This window comes from Telopea speciosissima, chromosome 6 (assembly GCF_018873765.1).
Source record: "Telopea speciosissima isolate NSW1024214 ecotype Mountain lineage chromosome 6, Tspe_v1, whole genome shotgun sequence".
Taxonomy (NCBI): Eukaryota; Viridiplantae; Streptophyta; class Magnoliopsida; order Proteales; family Proteaceae; genus Telopea; species Telopea speciosissima.
The window spans coordinates 58,914,929-58,936,169 of NC_057921.1; the positions used below are offsets into that span (position 1 = coordinate 58,914,929).

The 21,241-nt window shown below is 37.2% G+C and overlaps 1 protein-coding gene across 1 annotated transcript; it reads left to right on the top strand.

Annotated features, from left to right (window-relative positions):
- The first annotated feature begins 6,029 nt into the window (after positions 1-6,029).
- On the top strand, positions 6,030-19,552 carry LOC122663779 (3-oxoacyl-[acyl-carrier-protein] synthase 3 A, chloroplastic-like). The gene is made up of 8 exons (XM_043859424.1): positions 6,030-6,537; positions 9,086-9,234; positions 9,710-9,846; positions 10,043-10,148; positions 10,242-10,360; positions 13,079-13,143; positions 13,280-13,502; positions 19,025-19,552. Exons 1-8 carry the CDS (start codon positions 6,344-6,346, stop codon positions 19,244-19,246), a joined length of 1,215 nt encoding a protein of 404 aa, XP_043715359.1. The 5' UTR covers positions 6,030-6,343; the 3' UTR covers positions 19,247-19,552.
- The last annotated feature ends 1,689 nt before the right edge of the window (positions 19,553-21,241 follow it).

Below are 21,241 nucleotides of genomic sequence, written 5' to 3' on the forward strand. Positions count from 1 at the left end.
ATATATATGCAATATTATATGCTTATAATTAATACACGGTCGGGTTGGGCCGGGTCAGGCTAAGCCCGGGATTTAAACCCTGACCTGACCTGACCCTACCAGGACCAGACTATAACTAAACCCAAACCCACCCTCAGGGTTGAAAAATCAGGATCGGGTCCGAGCCGGGCTCAGGATGGATTCAGGCCAGCCAGGCTTTATTGACACCCCTAGCAGATTGTAGACCACTATTGTGTGTTAGAGAGGGATAGTTGGGAGTTCAATATTGGAAGAGCCTTGTTCGGGAAATCGAGTTAGCTGGATTGGTTCCCTGTCCATAAGATGTCATTGAACTATTAGTAATGGGGTGTGCAACACTATTTCTACCTCTACAATATAAAAAAGACCACCCTTACATGTACAAAGAAGGCAATTCCACCTGGTTACAATCTCAATATAACCAATCGTGGTTACAACATACAAAAAAAACCCTTGTTAACAATCTTACTATAAGTTATATCATACGTAGACACATTTACATTAGGACCTCGGGTTAATTTTTTGTTTGGGTTGCCTCAACCTAAACCCAATAGATATCATTATTATCTGTTTTACATTCTTTCTAAACCTGAGCTAGCCGAGAGGCTGGGCTAGGTAGTTGGGCCTGGGTAGGTTCAGGTGTTACGCCCATCCAAGTTGTAGCCATAAGACTAATTTGGACAACCACAACCAACTTCTAGTACTGTAACTCTAAGCCCAAATGTTAAACTGGGGAAAAGAAAGGAAAAAAAGGTCTAAACCCAAATGCTTTTTACAGCTTGGCAAAAACCATTTTGTTGTCTTTTTTCTATCACCATTTGTGTTAGGTATTTGATCGATATGCTAAAAGCTTTGAAGTTGGTGGAATATGTTAAATCAAGTCCTTTAACCTTTTTTCATATTAGGCTGATCCAATCTAGCACTCATACATTAGAGTGGATCCCATTAGGCACATAACAGATCACCACGCTTTCGCAGCCGTCGTCCTCAAGCGGCTCTCACTTTAGATAGCTTTCACTCTGGCGATAAATAGCCCTTTCCAAGTGACTCCATTCTGTTCTAGGGTTTTTGCCTGGTGGCAGATAACCCTTTCTTGTCGGCTTTCACTCTGCGCTAGGTAGCTCTTTCCGTGATTCGAACCAGTGACGTGGTGCCAAGCTTTGATACCAAATGTTAGGTACTTTACGATACACCAAAAGCTCCGAAGCTAATGGAATGTTTTAAATCAAACCCTTTAGCCTATCTCATACTAGATGGGTTCAATCTAACGCTCATACACTAGAATGGACCCCATTAGGCACATAACAATTTGCAGATGCTCCCGTGCATTAGTGGTGAAGTCTGAGCTCAATACTCAGTAGTGCTCTGAGTCTAGACTTGAAATTTAGAAATTGAGACTACAAAGGAAAAAAGTGTTCAAAACATGGTGGGTGAGGAATAGAGGCACATTCCAAGGTCAAAACGAAGACAATATTGATATTCTTGAGAAGACTGGACTGTATTGGTTTAGTGGTGGAGTCAAATTTTTTTTTTTTTCTGGTGTAGAAGGTGGAGTCAAATTAATATGGGTCTGGAGGGGACTCCGGCTCGGTTCTAATTGACTAGGGTCCTTATGTTTCAATGGATAAAAAATAAAAATAAAAATTAATCCACTTTTACTTATTAAGTTTATTTTATTTTTTTATACTTTTTTTTTCTTCCTTTCTTATGAATTGTACATAACAAAACGTAGACTTTAGTAATAGAGGATGGAAAATATTCCAATCATATGATGGTTTTAGAGTCTTCAATTGGTAGAAAATGCATCATGGACCAAGTTGCATCAGTTTTTTTTTTTTTCATCCAGAAATTTGAAATGAAAATCATTTTAAGAAATTTAATAAATAAGTTATACACTTTAATACATGGGAAAATGTTTCCTGCGTGGGATGTAGGGGTCACGCCCATGCGCAGCGGGAGGCGGAATGATCACCATGCCCCCATGTATGGCGAAAATTCCACTGCCCAATGTACCATAGCGCATCCCCTCATTGGCTGGCGCGTGCAGCGTGGCCCCTGCATCCCACGTAGAGAACGGTCCCCCTTATTATATATTAATTCTTTTTAACAATGCCCTTAAAATATTTTTATTTGATCGATACATATTCTCTACCATTCTTACCCTGAAAAAGCAAAAATCACTTTGCGTACCTGAACCTGGCAAAACAAATATTGCTTAGTTGTGGACCTATGATAATATAATTGGCAGATCAAGCAATATTAGCTTTTGTTCAATTCGAGGGCTTTTTGACTCGTTATTGTTTCATTTTTTCTAAGCAAAGTCATGTTGTGTACATTTGTAACTATGTATACTATGGACATTAAATGTAGATAGATTGACATAAATACCCATCCAATCCAAAATGATATAAACACTCCTACCTGTTTCCTCCTCTCTTTTTTTTAATGAACAAAAACAAATAAACCTTAAAAGAAAGAGTTTACAAGTACCCCTCCCCTTTTATGGATCTTTATCCCCTCAATTTACCTGTCCATCAATTTCTTCAATTCCATCTAATAGGGGGTGCAAAAATGATCACCCTACCCCATGCCCGAACACACTCCCCAGGTGAAATCCACCTCTCCCTATTAGATGGAATTGAGAAAATTGACAGGCAGGTAAATTGAGGAGATAATTTCCCCCCTCCTTTTTTATGGAATTGATGGGAGAAAAAACCTCAGACAAGGTCATAAATTAGAGTTGGACTTTATGAAACATTTGTTTTAAATTTTTACTTCCTTTTTGAGTCGTGTTGTACTATCTTATTTCAGTCCAGCCAAGTACTAACTATTGTAGGCAAAGTCTCGTTTGATATGGTCCTTGACCTGGTCTGAAGGATAAGCAATCAAGAACTAATAAAGCCATTCGAGATTAATCCGAAATATTTACAAACCCATGTGCTCATTCTTGAGGACCAAATGATTCCAGACTGCTATTTCATTCTCACCTTGGGAAGAAAAGAGAGGCGTTAATGCTTATGTATTTTTGTCAGATATAGAAAAAAAGGAGAAGTGGAAAATTTTGGTCTGAGCAAGTGGTCTGTTGAATTGGTTTCATATTTATAGGGGCAAAGAGGTTATTTCATATGAAGAGGAGGAGATAGGAGATGTATCATCAAAGAAGTTATTTTTCATATAAAGAGGAGGGAGATAGAGAGAGTGCTAGTGTATCATCTACGGTTAATTCCAAGAGCAATTTTCTATAAAAAATCATGGATCAAGTTTTCCTTAAGTCATAGTGATATGGGAATCCATTCACTGTAGGGCTTTATATGTATATGGAAATGGTACTAAGAGGGTCTTTTGGAGAATGTATATAGGGGTTTGTGAATCCTAGGATAGTGTGGCACACCAATGAGGGATAATGAAGTGATGAACGATTTTGTAAATAGTGGGATGAGAGGTTACTTCATATGTATGAGGAAGAGACAAAGAAAGGGGAAGGGGGGGGGTAGTGTAACCTTCACCAGTGGCTCTGAGAAAAACAAAGATGTTAACAAATGTGTTAGCAAAAAAAACAAACAAATATGTCAACAATTTTTTAAATAAATCTGTGTATAACACATGGGGTTAAGGTTATTTGTTATTATTTTGCCACATGAGGATATAAAATATGGGTTACTAGTTTCAAGCAGATGTGAGCCCTTGAAAGGTTCAAAATCTAGGTATCGGACTCGGGATCGGTCAAACTCGGCTTGGATCAGTAAAAAACTATCAAAACCCAGGTTTTACTAGATCGCCCTTGGATTTGTTAGAAATATTAATAAAATATTAAAAATCGGTAGGGATCAGTCAAAATCCCCAAAATAAAAAAAAAGGTCGTATCTAGTGCTCAAGGCTCCCGCATTTAGCAGGGTCTAGAGAGTGTCAAAATCTCCAAAATATCAATAAAAAAACCCAAAAAAATGACAAGTATCAAATCCGATAGGTTGATCCAACCAAGTTGTCCAATCCATTAGCAAAAAATTGGGGCTACTGACTCCAATAGCAAACGAAATCTCTAGACAAGATCTGACTCGACTAAGGAAAGATCTACTTCAAAATCCGAATGATCAAAGAAAGAGGAGCGTTTGATCTACTAATAGCGGCATAAGAACAGTCACTATATTGTTGAATCACTTAAACTAATTATTCCCCCTACCCATGGAATAGAATTTGATACTTGAACTTACAAGCACCCACTCAAAAAATGGAGGACGAACTCTTATATCTCTTCGATCTCCAAACCCACAAAAGCTATTAAAAATTTCCGTCTTCTTAATCGACGTAAAACCTTCATTGCAGGTAGGATTATGGATTAAATTAACCTACATACGGTTAAATTTAGAATCAAAATAGCATGATGATGTCATTAGGGTCAAATTGGTTTAGTTATGAAGTCTATTTCATGAATTAATAAGGATCATTGTAGCAATTGCCTTTCTTTTTCTTGGTAGATAAACCTAACATTCACTACATATTAAGGTTAGCCGTGCCAGGTTGTAGTATTCTCATCCACTCTCTCGATCTTCTTCTCTTTGGTGTAATAAATTTCAACAATAAGTATTTGCTAGTAATTAAGAGATGGGATAGTTGGGAAAGGGGGTTTAGAATCTTAAAAAATAAAGGAGCCGTCGTTATTGATCAGTTGACCACGTTTTCTTTCCTTCTTCAGCGTGGTTGCCTTTTGAGTTATAATTATAATGCAAGGTGTTTTTGGCATCATTTTTCTTTTTGTTTATGATCTATTTTTAAAAATCATCAATGAAAATCATTTTTTATCAAAAAAATAAATAAAATGTTTGGCAACTATTAGGCATAAAAGAGTATGAAATGAGATGCCGTTTGGTAACTACATACATAAATAATTTCAATTAGTGGGTGAAGGGATTCTCCCTTCACCTACTAAGAGATCTAAACATCAACAAATAAACCTCAACAACAACAACAAGATTAAAATGAAACATAACACCCTCTCCCAAGCAAAGAAAAGCTCCATTAACCAAGAAAAACAGAAAAGAAAATTGCTCATGTAACAAATCATATCTAGATAATAGATGACCTAGAGGGTGAAGTAACCATCCGGCACCATCATCTCTATTGAGATCCCTCTCCCAGACTCCCAGTAGTTGTTGAGTCATTCTAGAAATCAAGTAATCAGTTTTTTTATCCAAAGCTTAAGATTTTTACTCTTGTTTCTAAAGATTTTTAGTTGAGTCATTCTAAAAATCAAGTATTTGGCCTATTGAGCCAGATCTAACAATGTAAGGGTGAGGTCATCGGAGAACTCTGATATTACTCTCTTGCATGTTTTTTTTTTCTTTAATTCAATTATTTTTATTTTTCATTAAAGAATTATTTTATTTTTCATAAAAAGATACAAGTAATATAATTTCATGCTATTATTAATGGAAAAGATCTATTCCATAGTTTTCTCAAGATAAAGATTTTATCACGATTCATAAAATTTTGTCATGTAATAAAATGATGTGAAAGTTCCAACTATTAAGTTTTTTTTCTTTTCAATTTGGATCTTCTACTGCCGCCTGCCTGTGCTACGGGTCATTGAACCCTGTCTTTACCAAAAAAAAAAAAGAAAAAAAAATAAGAATTGAACCCTGTCCATATAGGTTTCATGTCAGATTTCATACTAAAATTTAACTATATATCATATCCACTATATATTGAGGTGCAACTTATATATGCCCATATCCACCTAACCCTAGATTTATATAGGGACGGGCCAATGAATATATACTTTCCCCATATTATAAGAGAGTATTTATTTATTTATTTTTTTGGGTAAATAAGTAATAGAGGGTAAGTTCGAGGAACAGAATACGTGGAGATTTGCGGCTTTGGGGAGGAATGCATGACTGATTTGCTGAATAAAAAGAAGAGAAAGAGGGAGTGATTTTTAGCCCTCTTGGGTTAAGTAGTATACAGGGACTCAGGGAGGGTGAGATTTTTATTTTCTGTCTTTCTGAAGGTGCTAATGTAGAGAGAGAGAGAGAGAGAGAGAGAGTCATAGAGTTGCATTGAAATTTCCTGTCTTTGTGTTGGCATCATCGCCCACCCATCTCCTTCGGACTTTCCAAAGCTTCAAATAAGTTTCATTTCTTCGTGCTCTCTGCCTCTCCTAGCCCCCTGTTTATCTGATTTGGCTGCCTTCATGGGCTCTACTTATTCCTTCAACATTTTTGGCGTCTCCATAAGCTAGAGATCGGGAGCTATTTATTCTTCGTATCCTATTTCTTATCTGTTTTTTCTCTTCAAAGTTCTTTCTATCTCTGCGTGTCTACTTTAAATGGCCAATGCATCTGGGTTCGTTTCTCCTCCAGTTCAAAGCCCAAGGCTGAGAAATCTGCATTTTTCCGGCTTTTATCGATCTGGGTACTACCCATTTGTGAGAATTCCCACAAGAGTATTTTGCTGCAGAGCTGTTGAAAGTGTGGAGAAGCATGCTTCTGGACTAGCCCCTTCTGAATCTCGAGCACCCAGGTGAGTTTTTCCCCTGTCCTCTTCCTCTAGGTATTGATCAGGTATGAGTGTCAAAGTGCTGCTCATTCTTATTTTTTCCCTTTTTTTTTTTTTTGGCTCGATTGTCCGTTTAATACAATTTTAACCGCGATACTGTGGATGGATTTCTTTGAGATGGATGTGATCATGTTTATCCAGGAGAATTTTGGCTTCTTTCTAATCTAACTTTGCTGATTTTGATTATGGGAATGGTCCATGGACATGGAATTTTGTTTTAGTTCATGGGAACTTTTCTATGCTTGAAGTTGGGATTGACCTTTTTTTTCTCCTTCTGTTATGGTTTGTCCTTGTCGAATTTCAAAAACTATGTACTTCATGTGGGTTAATTTAGATGGCAGAGTGTTTCTGCATTACAAGTATAGTTAGGTCTCGTATCCTGACAGAATGAATGGATTCGGAGATGGAAATGACTCAAGAGTGACATAATCATGTCAAAATAGATCATGCAAACTTCTCCTCATCTTGTTGTAGAAGGATCTGAGACAGTGACATGGAAATGAATAAACTTTGGTTTTTGTTTTTTGAGTTTATTGGCACACACCTATCTAATGATACTTAAGTTTGTCAAGCTAAAAAACTGTTTGCATATCTGCTACGAGGCTTCATGTGATCAAGGTTGCTTCTGCGAATTCTTGTATTTCTCTATAAAGAGAAAATGGCTACAAAGTGAAAATTAGAAATAGTTTGAAATCATGGATAATTAAGTAAAGAAAATGATATCAACAACTCAGTGAAATGCCCTGGTATGTTTATGGTTTTTATAACTATTCAATTGTGCAATAAAAAAGGGGAAAAAATAAAAAATAAGTCTCTCTTTCAATGAAGATTCTATCAGTTTAAAGTTAGACAACTAATTGATCATCAATCGTTTGTACTGTTTGATGCTGCTGAGTTTGTTCACTTTATGTAGTTTTAGTGCTTTGCCAGTTCCAAATCACCGCCGTTCATATCGAAGTGATTAATGTGGTATAGAAATTAAGACTGGACAAAATGTTTTGAGATGAGCATGGGGATAGAGACTGTGAGTTGTAGATGGACCTCGTACTTCAATAATCTGTTGTATGAGCTTAAAATTCTTGTTAAACGGTGTTTCCTCTATTTATCATGTAGGTTTCGAACATCACACATGTGAAGGGAAGCATCACTGATCTCTCTTATCCTTACGATTATTTTCCTCGTCATGAGCACACACTTAGGATACAGTAGGTGTTCCTAGTTTGAGAATCAATGAGATGTATTTTAATATGATCCAGAAGGGTGTGCAGGACAGGCTAGAAAGGCTACTCTAGAGGGAAGAATTTGCCAAAGTTTTGGGAAATTTAAATGTGGAGAAAGCTCCAAGGAAGGCCTTCTTTAAGTATATATTGAGCCATTATCAAGCGGATATAGTTCAAAATTTTCTATGAGCTCCCTGGAGAATGCATGTCTGATAAAATGCTCTAATATGACTAGTATTATGTTGATATTGAACAGAAGGGAGCAGGATGCTTGAAGGATGATCACCTGATAAGTCTAGTGGGACGTGTATAAGATCTATACTGTCTTTTGTTGTTTTTCTTGTCTGACTAGGTTTTGTTGAAGTTAGGCATATCCTGGATTAGGCTATTGATTTTAATAAAACTGTTCTGCTGTTGGTAATGGTCTGGATCCTGGGTATCTCCTCTCTATGTTACTCTTTGGTTGCAATGTTGATGAATCCCCCATGACTCACCTCAGCCTGCCCTTTGGGTTTTAATGCAAATCCAAGTCTCCTAGGAAACCCTTCTTATCGGAGGTATCAAAGTTAATACCTCGTTGGAAACGTAGAAGCTTCTCTGAATGGAGTATTTGTTTATATATTTTTTAACTCCAAGTATCAATCTCAGGTCTTCCTACCTGTTATTCATCTCTGTGTTCCATGGAGTTTCCTTAACTGACAAATTGAAGAAATTAGGAAACGACTTCCCCCAAAGGTGATGAATGATTCTCACAATTAGTATGGTGAAGGATGCTTGTAATTCGAATAACTTTTGCTCCTGGAGGTTTAGCAAACACGCTTTCCTTACTGTCAAAAAATCCTTCTTAACAAGTGGCTTTCAATTAATTAACAAAATCTAAAATTTCATTCAGAAACAACTCCACCCCTTGGAGAATTTTCTTGATTTTGAGGGTGTCAGTTGTGAAATGTTCCATGGATGTAAGTTTTGACAAAAAACTAATTGAAATTTCTTGTGTGGAAGTCCTGATGATGAGAAGCGAGTTTAGCAGTATCATCCTCTAGCTATTCTTCGGTATTTTTAAATTATGTAGTGTACCTAGATTGTGCCGTATTGACAATTTAAGTGTAGCTGGACTTTGCTTTAGTAGCTAATTTTTTTTTTCTGATAAATGAAGTAATTTTTTTCCTTACTCCCTATATTTGTATCTCTATTTCGATGGGGTGATTCAATTCTGTGTTAGATGATGAGAATGCCTTCGTGACTTGAGATTTGCTTTTCAATTTATTATTTTTGACAAGGAGTTCCTACAGGCTTGTAAGCAGGGGGTGTAAACTAGTTGGATCTGGCTCAGCAGTACCCAATCTTCAGATCTCAAATGATGATCTTGCAAAATTTGTTGAAACTTCCGACGAATGGATTTCTGTTCGCACTGGGATTCATAATCGACGAGTTCTTTCAGGTAGCTTCATCCTCACAATCCATGCTAGTGCCATCCTTGCCTTTTTTTTATATTTAGTACAAGGACAGAAGAGGTTAACTATGGGGAATGCTGCTGGCTGTTGATACCCACCATCCGATGGAACCTACCGTGGGAACTAAGACAAAATTCAATTGCCTAACATGACGTAACCACCCGTATATTTAACATTGTGGATTTCCTGCCATTCTCTTTGTGACTTGAAAAATATGGTGACATGCTCCCTCTAGCGCTACATGTTTGGGATGTGTTCTATTGGATGAAGTGGGACTTCCCTTCTTTTCTTTTTCTTTTTCATGTTTTACACAGTGAACAATCATTGGGGAAGCTTACTTGTTTACTTAAGAGTTTTTTTTTTTTTTTTTTTTAACGTGAATAGTACTTAGGAGGTCATGATACTCTACGGATGAAAATATTGAATTCTCTTGGTTTGAGTCTTTGTCTTGCGCCTTGGTAGGGAAAGATAGATTGACAGGTTTGGCTGTTGAGGCGGCAAAGAGGGCTCTTCAAATGGCTCAAGTCGATGCTGATGATGTAGACCTCGTCCTACTGTGCACATCTACTCCGGACGATCTTTTTGGCAGTGCTCCTCAGGTACATCCACATGATTTAGGAATCTGGATATACTAAGGTTAAAGTAATCATCTTTGGAAGAAGTGTGATGCTTAGGTGATAAGGATTCAATTAAAATTTTGTTTCTTGTTAGTTCATAAATTTCACTTTTTGTGTGTTAAGCCAAGCTTAACTTATCAAAACCTCTGAAAATATCCTTTCATGCTTTAAATATCAGATCCAGAGTGCACTAGGTTGTAAAAGAAATCCTTTGGCCTATGACATTACGGCTGCTTGTAGTGGGTTTGTGTTGGGTCTAGTTTCGGCTGCCTGTCACATAAGAGGTAAAACAATCTGTGTACTTGGAACAGAAAAAAGAGTTCTTTTGGGCATTTCTTACAGCCTATATATGTGAACTGAGCTGATTCAAATTACAGGAGGTGGGTTCCAAAATGTTCTAGTAATTGGCGCTGATGCTCTTTCTCGATATGTTGATTGGACTGACAGAGGGACCTGTATCCTCTTTGGGGATGCTGCTGGAGCTGTGTTAGTACAGGTAACTCTTTCCTTCTCGTTCTTTTTGTGGCTTATTACAAATTAGATACTAATGCCCTTGCTAGTTATGGCAAGGCTAACTATTAATTATTATCAATTCATGATATTAGTTATTAAAATTGTGTTTTATTCATCACTCTTAGACTTGATATAGCTAAAGAGGAACAAGTTAGTTTATATGGTTGAGACCAACTTTTCAAGAGGCATATTCATTTCTGACCTATTCTTATTGATGCAGATAAGTAACCTAGAGGGCTTATTTTTTTGGAAATAAGCTTTGGGTTAGCTATGTAGGTGTTGGGCCTTTGACCCCATGGGTTTTCTTTGTAATGGGCTAATTTAATGGGCCTAAACTATGGGTAGAAAGTAGGAAATTGGGATTTACTTCATTAGTTTGGTTAGAGTCATGTTTTGAGTCAGTTTCTTTCATTATTTTAGTTTCCTAATTAGTTTAATGTTACATTATTAGTTGAGGATTGGGTTAGGCCTTTCCTTTTTAGTGTTTCAGTCTTCTATATAAGTTTGTAAGAGATTACAGCCTTGTACACAAATTTGATTAATGAGATTGAGAGAAAAAAAATTAGCTTTGTGCTTTGCTCTGTGAGAGTATGGTGAGAGGCTGTGAGTGAGAGACTACCTCACTACCTTATCTTCTTCTTTCCTTCTTCGATTTGTTGTCTTTAAATTTATTGTTCTGAAATTTCCTGCAAATCTGAGAAACGATCAAGATATTTACTGTTGCTGGACTTGAAGTTTGGGATCCTCTTGTGGAGGTTATCACTTGTGACTGGTCTACATTACTTATATTTTGTTGACCACCCATAAATGTTATACTGTTTCTCTAATCATCAACAAGTATTCGTGTTGGGTCTCATACTATCTAATGTGCTTCATGTTTCTCTACCAGAGCATTCATTGGAACTTACCATTTCATGACAGTTCTAGAGATATTACATCAGTTATTAGATTACAATCCCTCAAGAGTGTTTAAGGAATTAGTTAGACCTTAGCATCTCAAACTCAGAATTCTTTTTCCAACTGATCTTTGATGGATTTTGAATTTGGAATGGTTTTTTTTTTTTTGATGAAACAACAACAAAGTGAAGTGTAATCACACAAACCACACACCAATCCCAAAAGGTTAACCGACTTTTGGAACCGTGGAATGGCAGATATACACAACACATTGAATTTGGAATGGTTACACCAAATAAAAGATGTGCCCCAAGATCTGTATTTCACTATATGTAGAACTTCTAGAAGATCTTGTTACAATCATGTATGGATAAGTTTCTCTTACAGGCTTAGACACTCACAAAGAGAATGATGATGTTACTTAATTTAAGTGTAATGGTCGACTTGGTACCACAAATCTGTTTCGTGATCTGCTTGAAATCTTAATTGGTTGATTGCATGTCAACTGTCAACTGTCATGCTGTGCATGATCTGGTGACACATGACTACCAATGGCATCTTGAGTCTCACTATTTTCAGTGTCTTCTACAACCTGTGTGCGCGATTAAGTTTATTCCCTGCACGTCTACATCCAGAAAGACGGTCCAAGATCTGTAGAACCTAATCTTTTGTTTTGCTATATTTGAAATAGGATCCATAGTATCAGTAAGAGTAGAAAGGCATTGTAAGCTCACCGTAACCTTAATCAAGCATCAACAACAAGATGTAGTGTGGTATTGTAATTTGTGAGTTCTCCTAACGAAACTGATCAGCCAGTAGATGTAGCGATATATTAAGTAACGGTTCATTAGCTCTTTCATTATTCTTACTGTGTACAAGACATCCATGCCTTGATTAGAACTTTTCCATCAATATGTGGTTTTCCTTGGAAAACATTATTCCTTTCTATAAGCTTGATGGTGCTAATTTTCTTTAATAAATTACCATCAGATTGCCATTCTGCTCCTTGGATTATCTGATTCTTGTAGGAAATTGGCTATCTTATCATGCATAAAGAAGTGAAATAGGTAGTGGTTGGGAAAGAGTGTAGTTGACCTGCCAGAATGTAATTTTCCAAGTTCCCAGCTCTATTTCAGGCATTTGATTTATTAATCATATGCTCTTAATTTTTATTTATTTTTAGCGTTCTTAGACAATGATCTGACAGACAAGGTCTTGATGTTTTACCATATTTTGAGAACTAAGGACTTTCGGGAAACTTTTAAACTTATGACCTATTTCAGACAAGGTTGATATGAAATTCAAAGTATGTCTATTAACTTTCAAGATTATTTAAAACTTTAGGATCTGATGATTTGACCCAGACCAAAGTTGGTAGTTGATTCCAAAACTGAAATTTAACTCCTTGCATTTAACAATGGGGGATAGGTCCTTACATATCTATCCGACTTTCCACCATTGAGGCTATATGGCATTTTGCCTGTGAGGATTGTACTGCTTTTCTCATACTTTAGCAGTTCTCTTACTTGAAGTCAATAACTGTTTCTATCATGGGGAGTATCTTTAGATTTCTAGGAACTTTGCCATGTCTTTAACCTTCAAAAAAAGTCTGTGACTGTATCCATCATGGACTGAGACCAGTTCTTATTTTTAGTTATTGGTTATACTTCTTATCATTAGCAGCTATGGGAATATTAGTTCATTTATTGCAAAATTGATATTATTGTGTAAACTGGCATAGAACTTCCTACTTTGTTGCACAAAATGGACCATTGCCTGTATTTGACACGATATTATTTTGCAGGCCTGTGATGGCAGTGAGGATGGCTTATTTGGTTTTGACTTGCACAGTGATGGAGATGGCCAAAAGTATTTGTCCTTGCCATGAAACTGATTGAATGCTCCTCCCCACCCCCTCCAACTTTTTCCTCTTCTTTGGCCATCTAGTTGCATTAAATGTGTAGGAAAAATGAGTCAAGCAGTCATTTACTGGCTATTTGTGCAGGCACTTAAATGCTGGAATCAAAGACGATGAAATCGAACGTGTGGTGGGAACAAATGGTTCAGTTGTAGGCTTTCCCCCAAGACGTTCCTCTTACTCTTGCATCCAAATGAATGGCAAAGAAGTCTTCCGCTTTGCAGTTAGGTCTGTGCCGCAGTCGATCGAGTCTGCACTGGCAAAAGCTGGTCTCACTGGGTCCAACCTTGATTGGCTACTACTTCATCAGGTATTATAGATAGATCTCACCAAAAGGAAATTTAGACCTCTGCGTTGGGAAATTGATCCTCATAAAGCGTTGCATTGTTTGTTGCTGGACTGTGGGTTGCACTAAAATTCATGCGGCCATTATATATGCTCTTTCCTAGCCCTGTATTGGGAGAAGAGCTGTCATGACCTCACCTCCTCAACCATGCAGAGCTTTATGCATCCAATTACATTTAAGCATACTACAACAACAACAAACTCAGCCTTATCCCAACTTAATGGGGTCGGCTACATGGATCCAAACACAACAAAGTAGGGAAAACAGAGGTCAAATGAAAGATGGGGAAAAGAGGGGCCGGAGATGAGATGTGCAATGAAAAATGGAAAAAGGCAAATGAAAGGTGGAAAATAAAAGAAACAAAAAGAAGCTTTGTGGAGGAGGGGAATGACAAGGAGAAAAGCATCTAGCGACCTATTGTAATAAGGTGGATCTGTTACCTGATTCCAGGAAAATCCTTTCAAAAACATCAAGATAATGGTCATTATGATTATGGTGCTGAGAATTAAAGAACAAGTGAAGATGATGAAATATTAAGACAAGAACTCCTGGTGTGAAAAAACATGATTGTGGTAGGGGGAAAATAACCACCGTTAGAAGTTTAAACTCTTATCATGATTGATGCAGATCTCAGCCAAAAGAAAGAAGAGAAAGATCTCTTGTGGTTTTGGTTGGTCTGATTCACCTTGAACCACTTTTCTGGTTTGATTGTTTGAACCAACCGTATGGTTCAGTTTCTGGTTCAAATCTCCCGTAGTAACTGTTCATGATCCGTTTTATTTTGAGTTTATTTCTTTTATTTTATCAAGGGATTTTTCTCATTGGCACTCCTTAAGGTGTCAAATAATTTGTGGCCTAATTTTTTCCTCTTAGTATAACACACTTATTCTTTTAGTGAGGGTAAAGTTTTCATTTCACATGTGTACTCAAAAAGGTGCGAGACAATGACAACATGGTAAGTATACTATTAAATTATTTTGAAAACCCTTTTTTACCTTGACTTAAATAATTTTTGGGAATAAGACAAGGGGCAATCAAAAGGAGGCTATAAATTCTAAATACACTTATAGAGGTATTATTTAGATAGTCCGTTTTATTAATGCTTATTTGCTTAGACAGACTGGAATACATCTTATAAATTCAATATGTGTTTTCTTTATTATTTTAGTTTCCTAGTCAGTTATGTTTCCTTTTCAGTTCAGGATTGGTTTAGGCCTTTCCTTGTTTGAGTCTAAGTCCATCTAGCACCATTCTATACAAGTTTGTGAGGGCCTAGTTTGTGAGGGCCTATACAGCCCTACCCACGTATTTGGCAATAAAAAGATTTTCTTTCTTGTGCATGATCAGTTACTTGACTCCATTATTCGATGACTGTTCTGGTATTTTAATTTGTTTCTTAAACTCTTCTTTAAGTTCTGTTTCTGTTTGATCATAAAAATTCCATCATTTCTCTGTTTTCCAGAATTCCTACTCTAACAAGGAATTTTCTTGAACTTCAAATCCTTCAATCAGATTTCAAATTCGACTTCATACATAGCCATCGGTTTCTATGCTGAATGCATTCATAGTTTCAAAATTCAATCTTTGAACTGATTTGCTACTTTCCTAGTTCAAGTATAACTTCTGTTATCTCAGTTTTTCAAAATTTCTTTTCAATCTTTTATTTTAGATTTATATTTTGATACTAGTTTTGATATACTGAGCTTAATTTCACCATTATTCTGGACTTGTTGAAACCTCCATTGATTCTCAGATTTGGAGATTCCTGTCTCAAGTAGGATTCTTCAGATTCTAGGTATCTAACCATTGGATTGTGCCTAGTTTTATATTCTCCTACCTTGATATAGCACTTGAATTGGTTTCTAAACCTGTCACTGCAATTCTGGTTTCTGGTGGAACTTCTAAACCCTATCCTTAGGTGATTTAGATCTCCATCGATTGGTATCAGAGCCATGGTCAGCAGTGAGCCAAGGACTTCTGACCCTGTTAGCGCATAAGACACTCCATGAGATAACTAAGATGATTAGATATCTATCTGATAGGATGTCTGCCCTAGAACAGCAGTGTGTTTATTCCAATCCTTCCACTGTGCCTGAAATTCTGAAAAGCTTAGACTTGATGAGGGATTGCCAGCTCAATCTATTGCAAATAAAACAATGAGACCCTATGGACACATAATTCACAGTTGCTATTGTACGTGAAGATGAGTACATAGAGTTCATGATCAGCCACGTTGCTTTGAATGAAAGCTCCACGACTTGAAGATTACATTCCTAACATCCATGAGCTGCTAAAGTTATATGGGTTGAAGCAAGATGTACATCATGTGATGTTGATTCCTCGGCTACAAAACTCGAGGTCGAATTTCTTCAAGCCGGGAAGAGTTGATGCATATTTCAGCAAAAGAAAGAAGATAAATATTGTTGTTTGAGTTGGTCTGATTCAATCTTGAACCATGTAAATTTTTTGGTCAGATTCAACCTTGAACCAGTTATTTTTCTTGGTTCAGTTTCTGGTTCAAATCTGGTCCTGTGGTTACTGTTCATGGTCAATTCTGTTTTGAGTGTCTTTCCAGATCTGTTTTGGAGTTTGTTTTCTTTATTATTTCAGTTTCCTAGTCAGTTTATGTTACCTTTTCAGTTCAGGATTGGTTTAGGCCTTTCCTGTTTTGAGTATGAGTTTGTCCAGCACTATTCCATGTAAGTTTGTACAACTACAGCCCTACCCACGAATTTGGTAATAAAATGAAGCTTTTCAGCTCTCAAGTCTCTGGATTTCAGTCCCTCTTGATTGGGTAGATTCTCAGGTGGCTCAGTGGATTCTGAGTGTTCCCATGATTCCACCACAGTACTACTTCTAACAGAAAGCTCCATGACTTGAAGATTACATTCTTAACATCCATGAGCTGTTAGAATTTTACTTTGGACTGAAGCTGGATGTATATCATGTGAAGTTGATTCCTTGACTTTACCAAAACCTTGGTCGAGTTTCTTCAACCTGGGAAGAATTGATGCAGAATTCAGCCAAAAGAAAGAAGAGAAAGACCTCGTGTGGTAAGGTTGATCTGACTCAACCTTGAACTAGTTTTCTGCTTTGAACCAACCCTTTGGTTCAGCTTCTGGTTCAAATCTGGTCCTGTGGTTACCGTCCATGATCAGTTCTGTTTTGAGTTTATTTCTTTTATTTTATTAATGCTTAATTGTTTAGACCGACTGGAATACATTTTATAAATTCCAGATCTGTGTTGGAGTTTGTATCTTTATTATTTCAGTTTCCTAGTCTGTTTATGTTACATTTTCAGTTCAAGATTGGTTTACGCCTTTTCTTTTTTGAGTATGAGTTTGTCTAGCACTATTCCATATTAGTTTGTAAGGGACTACAGCCCTACCCATGAATTTGGTAATAAAAAGAAGCTTTTCAGCTCTCAAGTCTGGATTTTAGTTCTCTTTCTAGGGTGGATTCTAAGGTGGCTCAGTGGATTCTGAGTGTTCTCTTCTTGTAAATTCAGCGAGGAAGTTTGGTAGATTCCGGATCAAAACCAGGTGGATTCCTGATCTCTATTCCTTTATTTCATTCTTATCAACTGCTAATAGGTCAATTTCAGTACAGGATTTTCTTTCTTGTGCATGATCTGTTACTTGACTCCATTATTTTATTAACTAATCTGGTCTGCTAATTTGTTTCTTAAACTCTTCTTTAAGTTCTGTTTCTATTTGATCATAAAAAGTTCATCCTTTCTCAGTTTTCTGAAATTCCTACTCCAACAAGAAATTTTCTGAAACTTCAAATCCTGCCATTGGATTTCAAATCCAACTTCATACATAGCCATCGGTTTCCATGCAAAACACATTGATGGTTTCAAAATTCAATCTTTGAACTGATTTCCTGCTTTCCTAGTTCAAGTCGAACGTCTGTTATCTCAGTTTTCAAATTCTGTTTTCAATATTTTGTCTCAGATTTCTATCTTGATATCAGTTCTGATATTCTGTTCTTAAATTTATCATTATTCTGGACTTGTTGAAACCCCCATCGATTCTCAGATTTGGAGATTCCTATCTCAAGTGTAGGGTACTTCAGATTCTAGGAATCTAGTCGTTGGATTGAGCATAGTTTTTGATACTATACTCTCTTCCCTAGACAGAGCACTTGAATTGAGTTTCAGCTAGATCAGATCCTCTAATCTTCTGTTATTGCTATGTTCCTGCAATTTGGTTTCTGAACCTGTCACCACGATTCTGGTTTCTGCTGGAATTTCTAAACTCTATCCTTAGTTGATTTAGATCTCCATCAATTATTCCTCTTCAATCTTCCAAAGTCTTCAAGTCTTCTTTCACTATTCCTCTTCAATCTTCCAAAGACTTCTTTCAATATTCCTCTTCAATCTTCCAAAGGCTTCTTTCAAATAATGTACCAGGTTCTTTTATACAAATACTTTCCATATTCATTAGAGGAGAGCAAAAATGTGACTCCCTACTCTCCAAATTGTCATAAAAATGCTGCTCCCCCAAATTCATGAATCGCCTCAAAATCTCTAAAATCCAACAACAATCAATGCCAAATAGGTTGTGAAGACATTCAAACATATGTTATAGATTTTGGACATAAAAAGTTTCTTCCCGTTACATTATTTCACTGATTTTGGACATAGATTAGTGGGCCTCACAGTAAAAATTTATGTTTTTTCCTTTTACCTCCCATAAGACTCTGTAAGTGAATATTTTACATTCTTTTTTTTTTTTTTTTAAATTCTGCCCATGTTACACCACAAAACAAACAGAGACAAAAATCAATCATTTAATTTACTTGAATCATCAAAGGGATGAGGATATTTTTTGCCTCCTTTCTTCCAATGAGAGTCATCCTTACTTGACTTCTCTAGCGTTGAACGAGTTCCGGGCTAAAGACTAAGCTCGTACTTTAGGTGGAAGCTTGTGGAGAAGTTGAGCTTGGACCCCCAAATCCAATAACCGTTTGAACACTGTTGTCCAGAACCTCCCAGTGAACCTAGGGTCCTATCACTGATGATGGTCCGGGGTATGCCCTAGTACTTTAGATCATCTTTAATAAATCATCTAGCAGCTTATTCTACAGTACAGTTAGTAGAAGCTGGGGTGAAAATGGCATAGAACTCATGTTTAGTATAACTTTTACCTGCCCAGATCTTGATTATGGAACTTCTGTCCACTTCACAACATCGGGCTGGCAAAGGCTAGCCCAAGCAAGCTTCAATGGGGATTGGGGAATCCACATAGGAACAGATATGGCTGCACCTGATGTGGATCTATAGTATGAATTGAGATCCAAGGATAGTAGTTAATAGGACATTTTACTTGGTTCCCAGACCTAGATCTGAGGTGATTGCCTTTTTGTTTTGGGTGGTGTTCAACTGTCCCAACTCTTACTAATTTCCAAGAAGCGTCTTTATACATTAGAAACATTCTTTGCTTATGTGATGGTGAATGATTTAACAAAGAGTTCACATGCAGGCAAACCAAAGGATCATTGATGCTGTTGCAACCCGTTTGGAGATCCCACCGGAGCGAGTTATATCTAACTTGGCTAATTATGGTAACACCAGTGCTGCATCCATTCCCTTGGCATTGGATGAAGCTGTTCGAAGTGGGAAGGTGCAATCAGGCCATACGATTGCCGTTGCTGGTTTTGGGGCTGGCCTTACATGGGGTTCAACAATTGTGAGATGGGGATGAGAAGTCACTTTTGGACCACCCACCAGCATAAGAGAAGAAGAAATCGATTCCCTGGTAAATGTAACTGGGAGATAGTTGGGAGGAGATGCAGTTCACATCTCTCCTGCGCTCAAACCAAACCCCCCCCCCCCCCTTCTTTTTTTTTCTTTCTCTTCTGGGAATTTTGTAGCGTTTTGGGTAACCCAATAATTTAATTCTTTTCCGCCTAACTAGAGGTTCTATTTATATTCTGTGTGAATTTACAGAAGTGTACCATAAGTACAATAGTAGCCAATTCAATTTTTTTTTATAACGTTTGGTCTTTCACAGGCGAGCAGCCAAGTTATTCGACAAGACATCAATCCTGTTTGATTACCATATTCACCCAAGCAGAGGACAAAAAAGAGTAGCAAATTTTTATTGAGGAAAATACATACACCATTATTCGTTGAAAGAATTCAGAATATCAATTTCTCTGAAGTATCAGTCACCATCTTAAGGAGTATAAACATATAGAAAAAGAATGGGGAAAATGTTAGGTACGTGTTCAATACGTCAAAAGTTCAAGAGTTGATAGAACATGTTATATCAAGTCCTTTAATCTATTCCATACTAAGTTGGTCCAATCTAAGTGTCTATATACTAGATCAAATCCCATTAAGTATATAACAGACCATCATGTTTTGGTAGTCGTTGCCCTTGGTGACTCTCACTTTAGGTAGCTTTCACTCTGGCGGTAGGTAGTCTTTTCTAAGCAATTCTACTCTACTTTAGGGTTTTTGCCTCACGGTAAATAAAAAATATTGATGGTTTTAACTCTATTCCAAGTAGCCTTTTTTGTGACTTGAACCCGTGACGTGGTGCTTGGCTTTGATATCAAATGTTAGGTACTTAGAGTTGATGGAACGCGTTAAATCAAGTCTTTTAACCTATCTCATACTAAGCTAGCCCAATCTAGCGTCAGACATTAGATCCAACCCCATTAGATACATAAAAGAAAAAAATTCAAGTACAGAAACAGAGACGAAGAACTCAGAGAACTGCCAGAAATCCTTCAAATGAGGGTGATGCAGCGAATGTGGGAAATCCACGAGTGGAGCAAGACGAAGGTCAGGGGAGTGAAAGGAGGTGGGGTAGGGAATGGCGTGCTCCTGCCAAGGCTAGGCCTTGTACTCGAGCGTGAGAGCAGTGATGTTGTAGAATTCAAGGAGTTCAAGAAATGAAGTGCCTCAAAACAAGGGAATGGTTGGTTAAGGGCTGGTACAAGTGCAAGGTGGGACGAGCCAGCACCAAGAAGTGATCATGGCCAGAGTAGGGAGACCAGAATTGAGGGTTGTCTTCTTTAATTGGGGAATGGGGTAGAGGGAGAGGCCATGCCGAGCGCTCGATGAATTGATGTCCGGACTGTAAAGGTAGCGGAGTAGTAGGAAAGGAAGATGCAGTATGGTTTCATTTACAAATCCTGGTCTATCTTAATTAAATTTGTGTTTTGTTATCTGAGAATCAAATGCAGAAGGAATCATTGGAACATAAATTGCTTCATCCACTTTGTTGATACTTGATGCAATTGTTGGACTAACTAAATATTTCTTAGGAAGGATAAAGAATAGGATAACAGGTGTAGTTAGCATCAGTTTTAACTTGCCAGTGTGAAATGCAAAGAACAAATTACAAATACCAACTCTAGCAACAATTGATCTTATAGATTCGCTACACCTTAATGCTTTGGTGGTTCATACGCAAGAGACTGAAGAGATATATGGTTATGATTTTGGATTGAAGATCTCTGATACACATTTTGTCGAGTTAAGAAGTGCATACATATTTGACATAAATTTTGGAGCCACAATTTCTATGGATCTTGGCTCTGGGACTACTGAATAGGACTACTAGGGATTGGCATTAGTCAGGCTGAAGGTGTGACCCAAGCCCAAACAGAGGTATACCTTATACGAAATCAACCCAGATCGGGTTTTCTGGGGATTTTTGGACTTGATACAGAAAAGAAACAATTTA

Coding starts and splice junctions, on each gene's coding strand:
- LOC122663779 (XM_043859424.1), top strand. CDS start 6,344: ATGGCCAATGCATCTGGGTTCGTTTCTCCTCCAGTTCAAAGCCCAAGG. Junction 6,538..9,085: donor TCTGAATCTCGAGCACCCAG/GTGAGTTTTTCC, acceptor GAGTTCCTACAG/GCTTGTAAGCAGGGGGTGTA. Junction 9,847..10,042: donor TTTTTGGCAGTGCTCCTCAG/GTACATCCACAT, acceptor TTTAAATATCAG/ATCCAGAGTGCACTAGGTTG.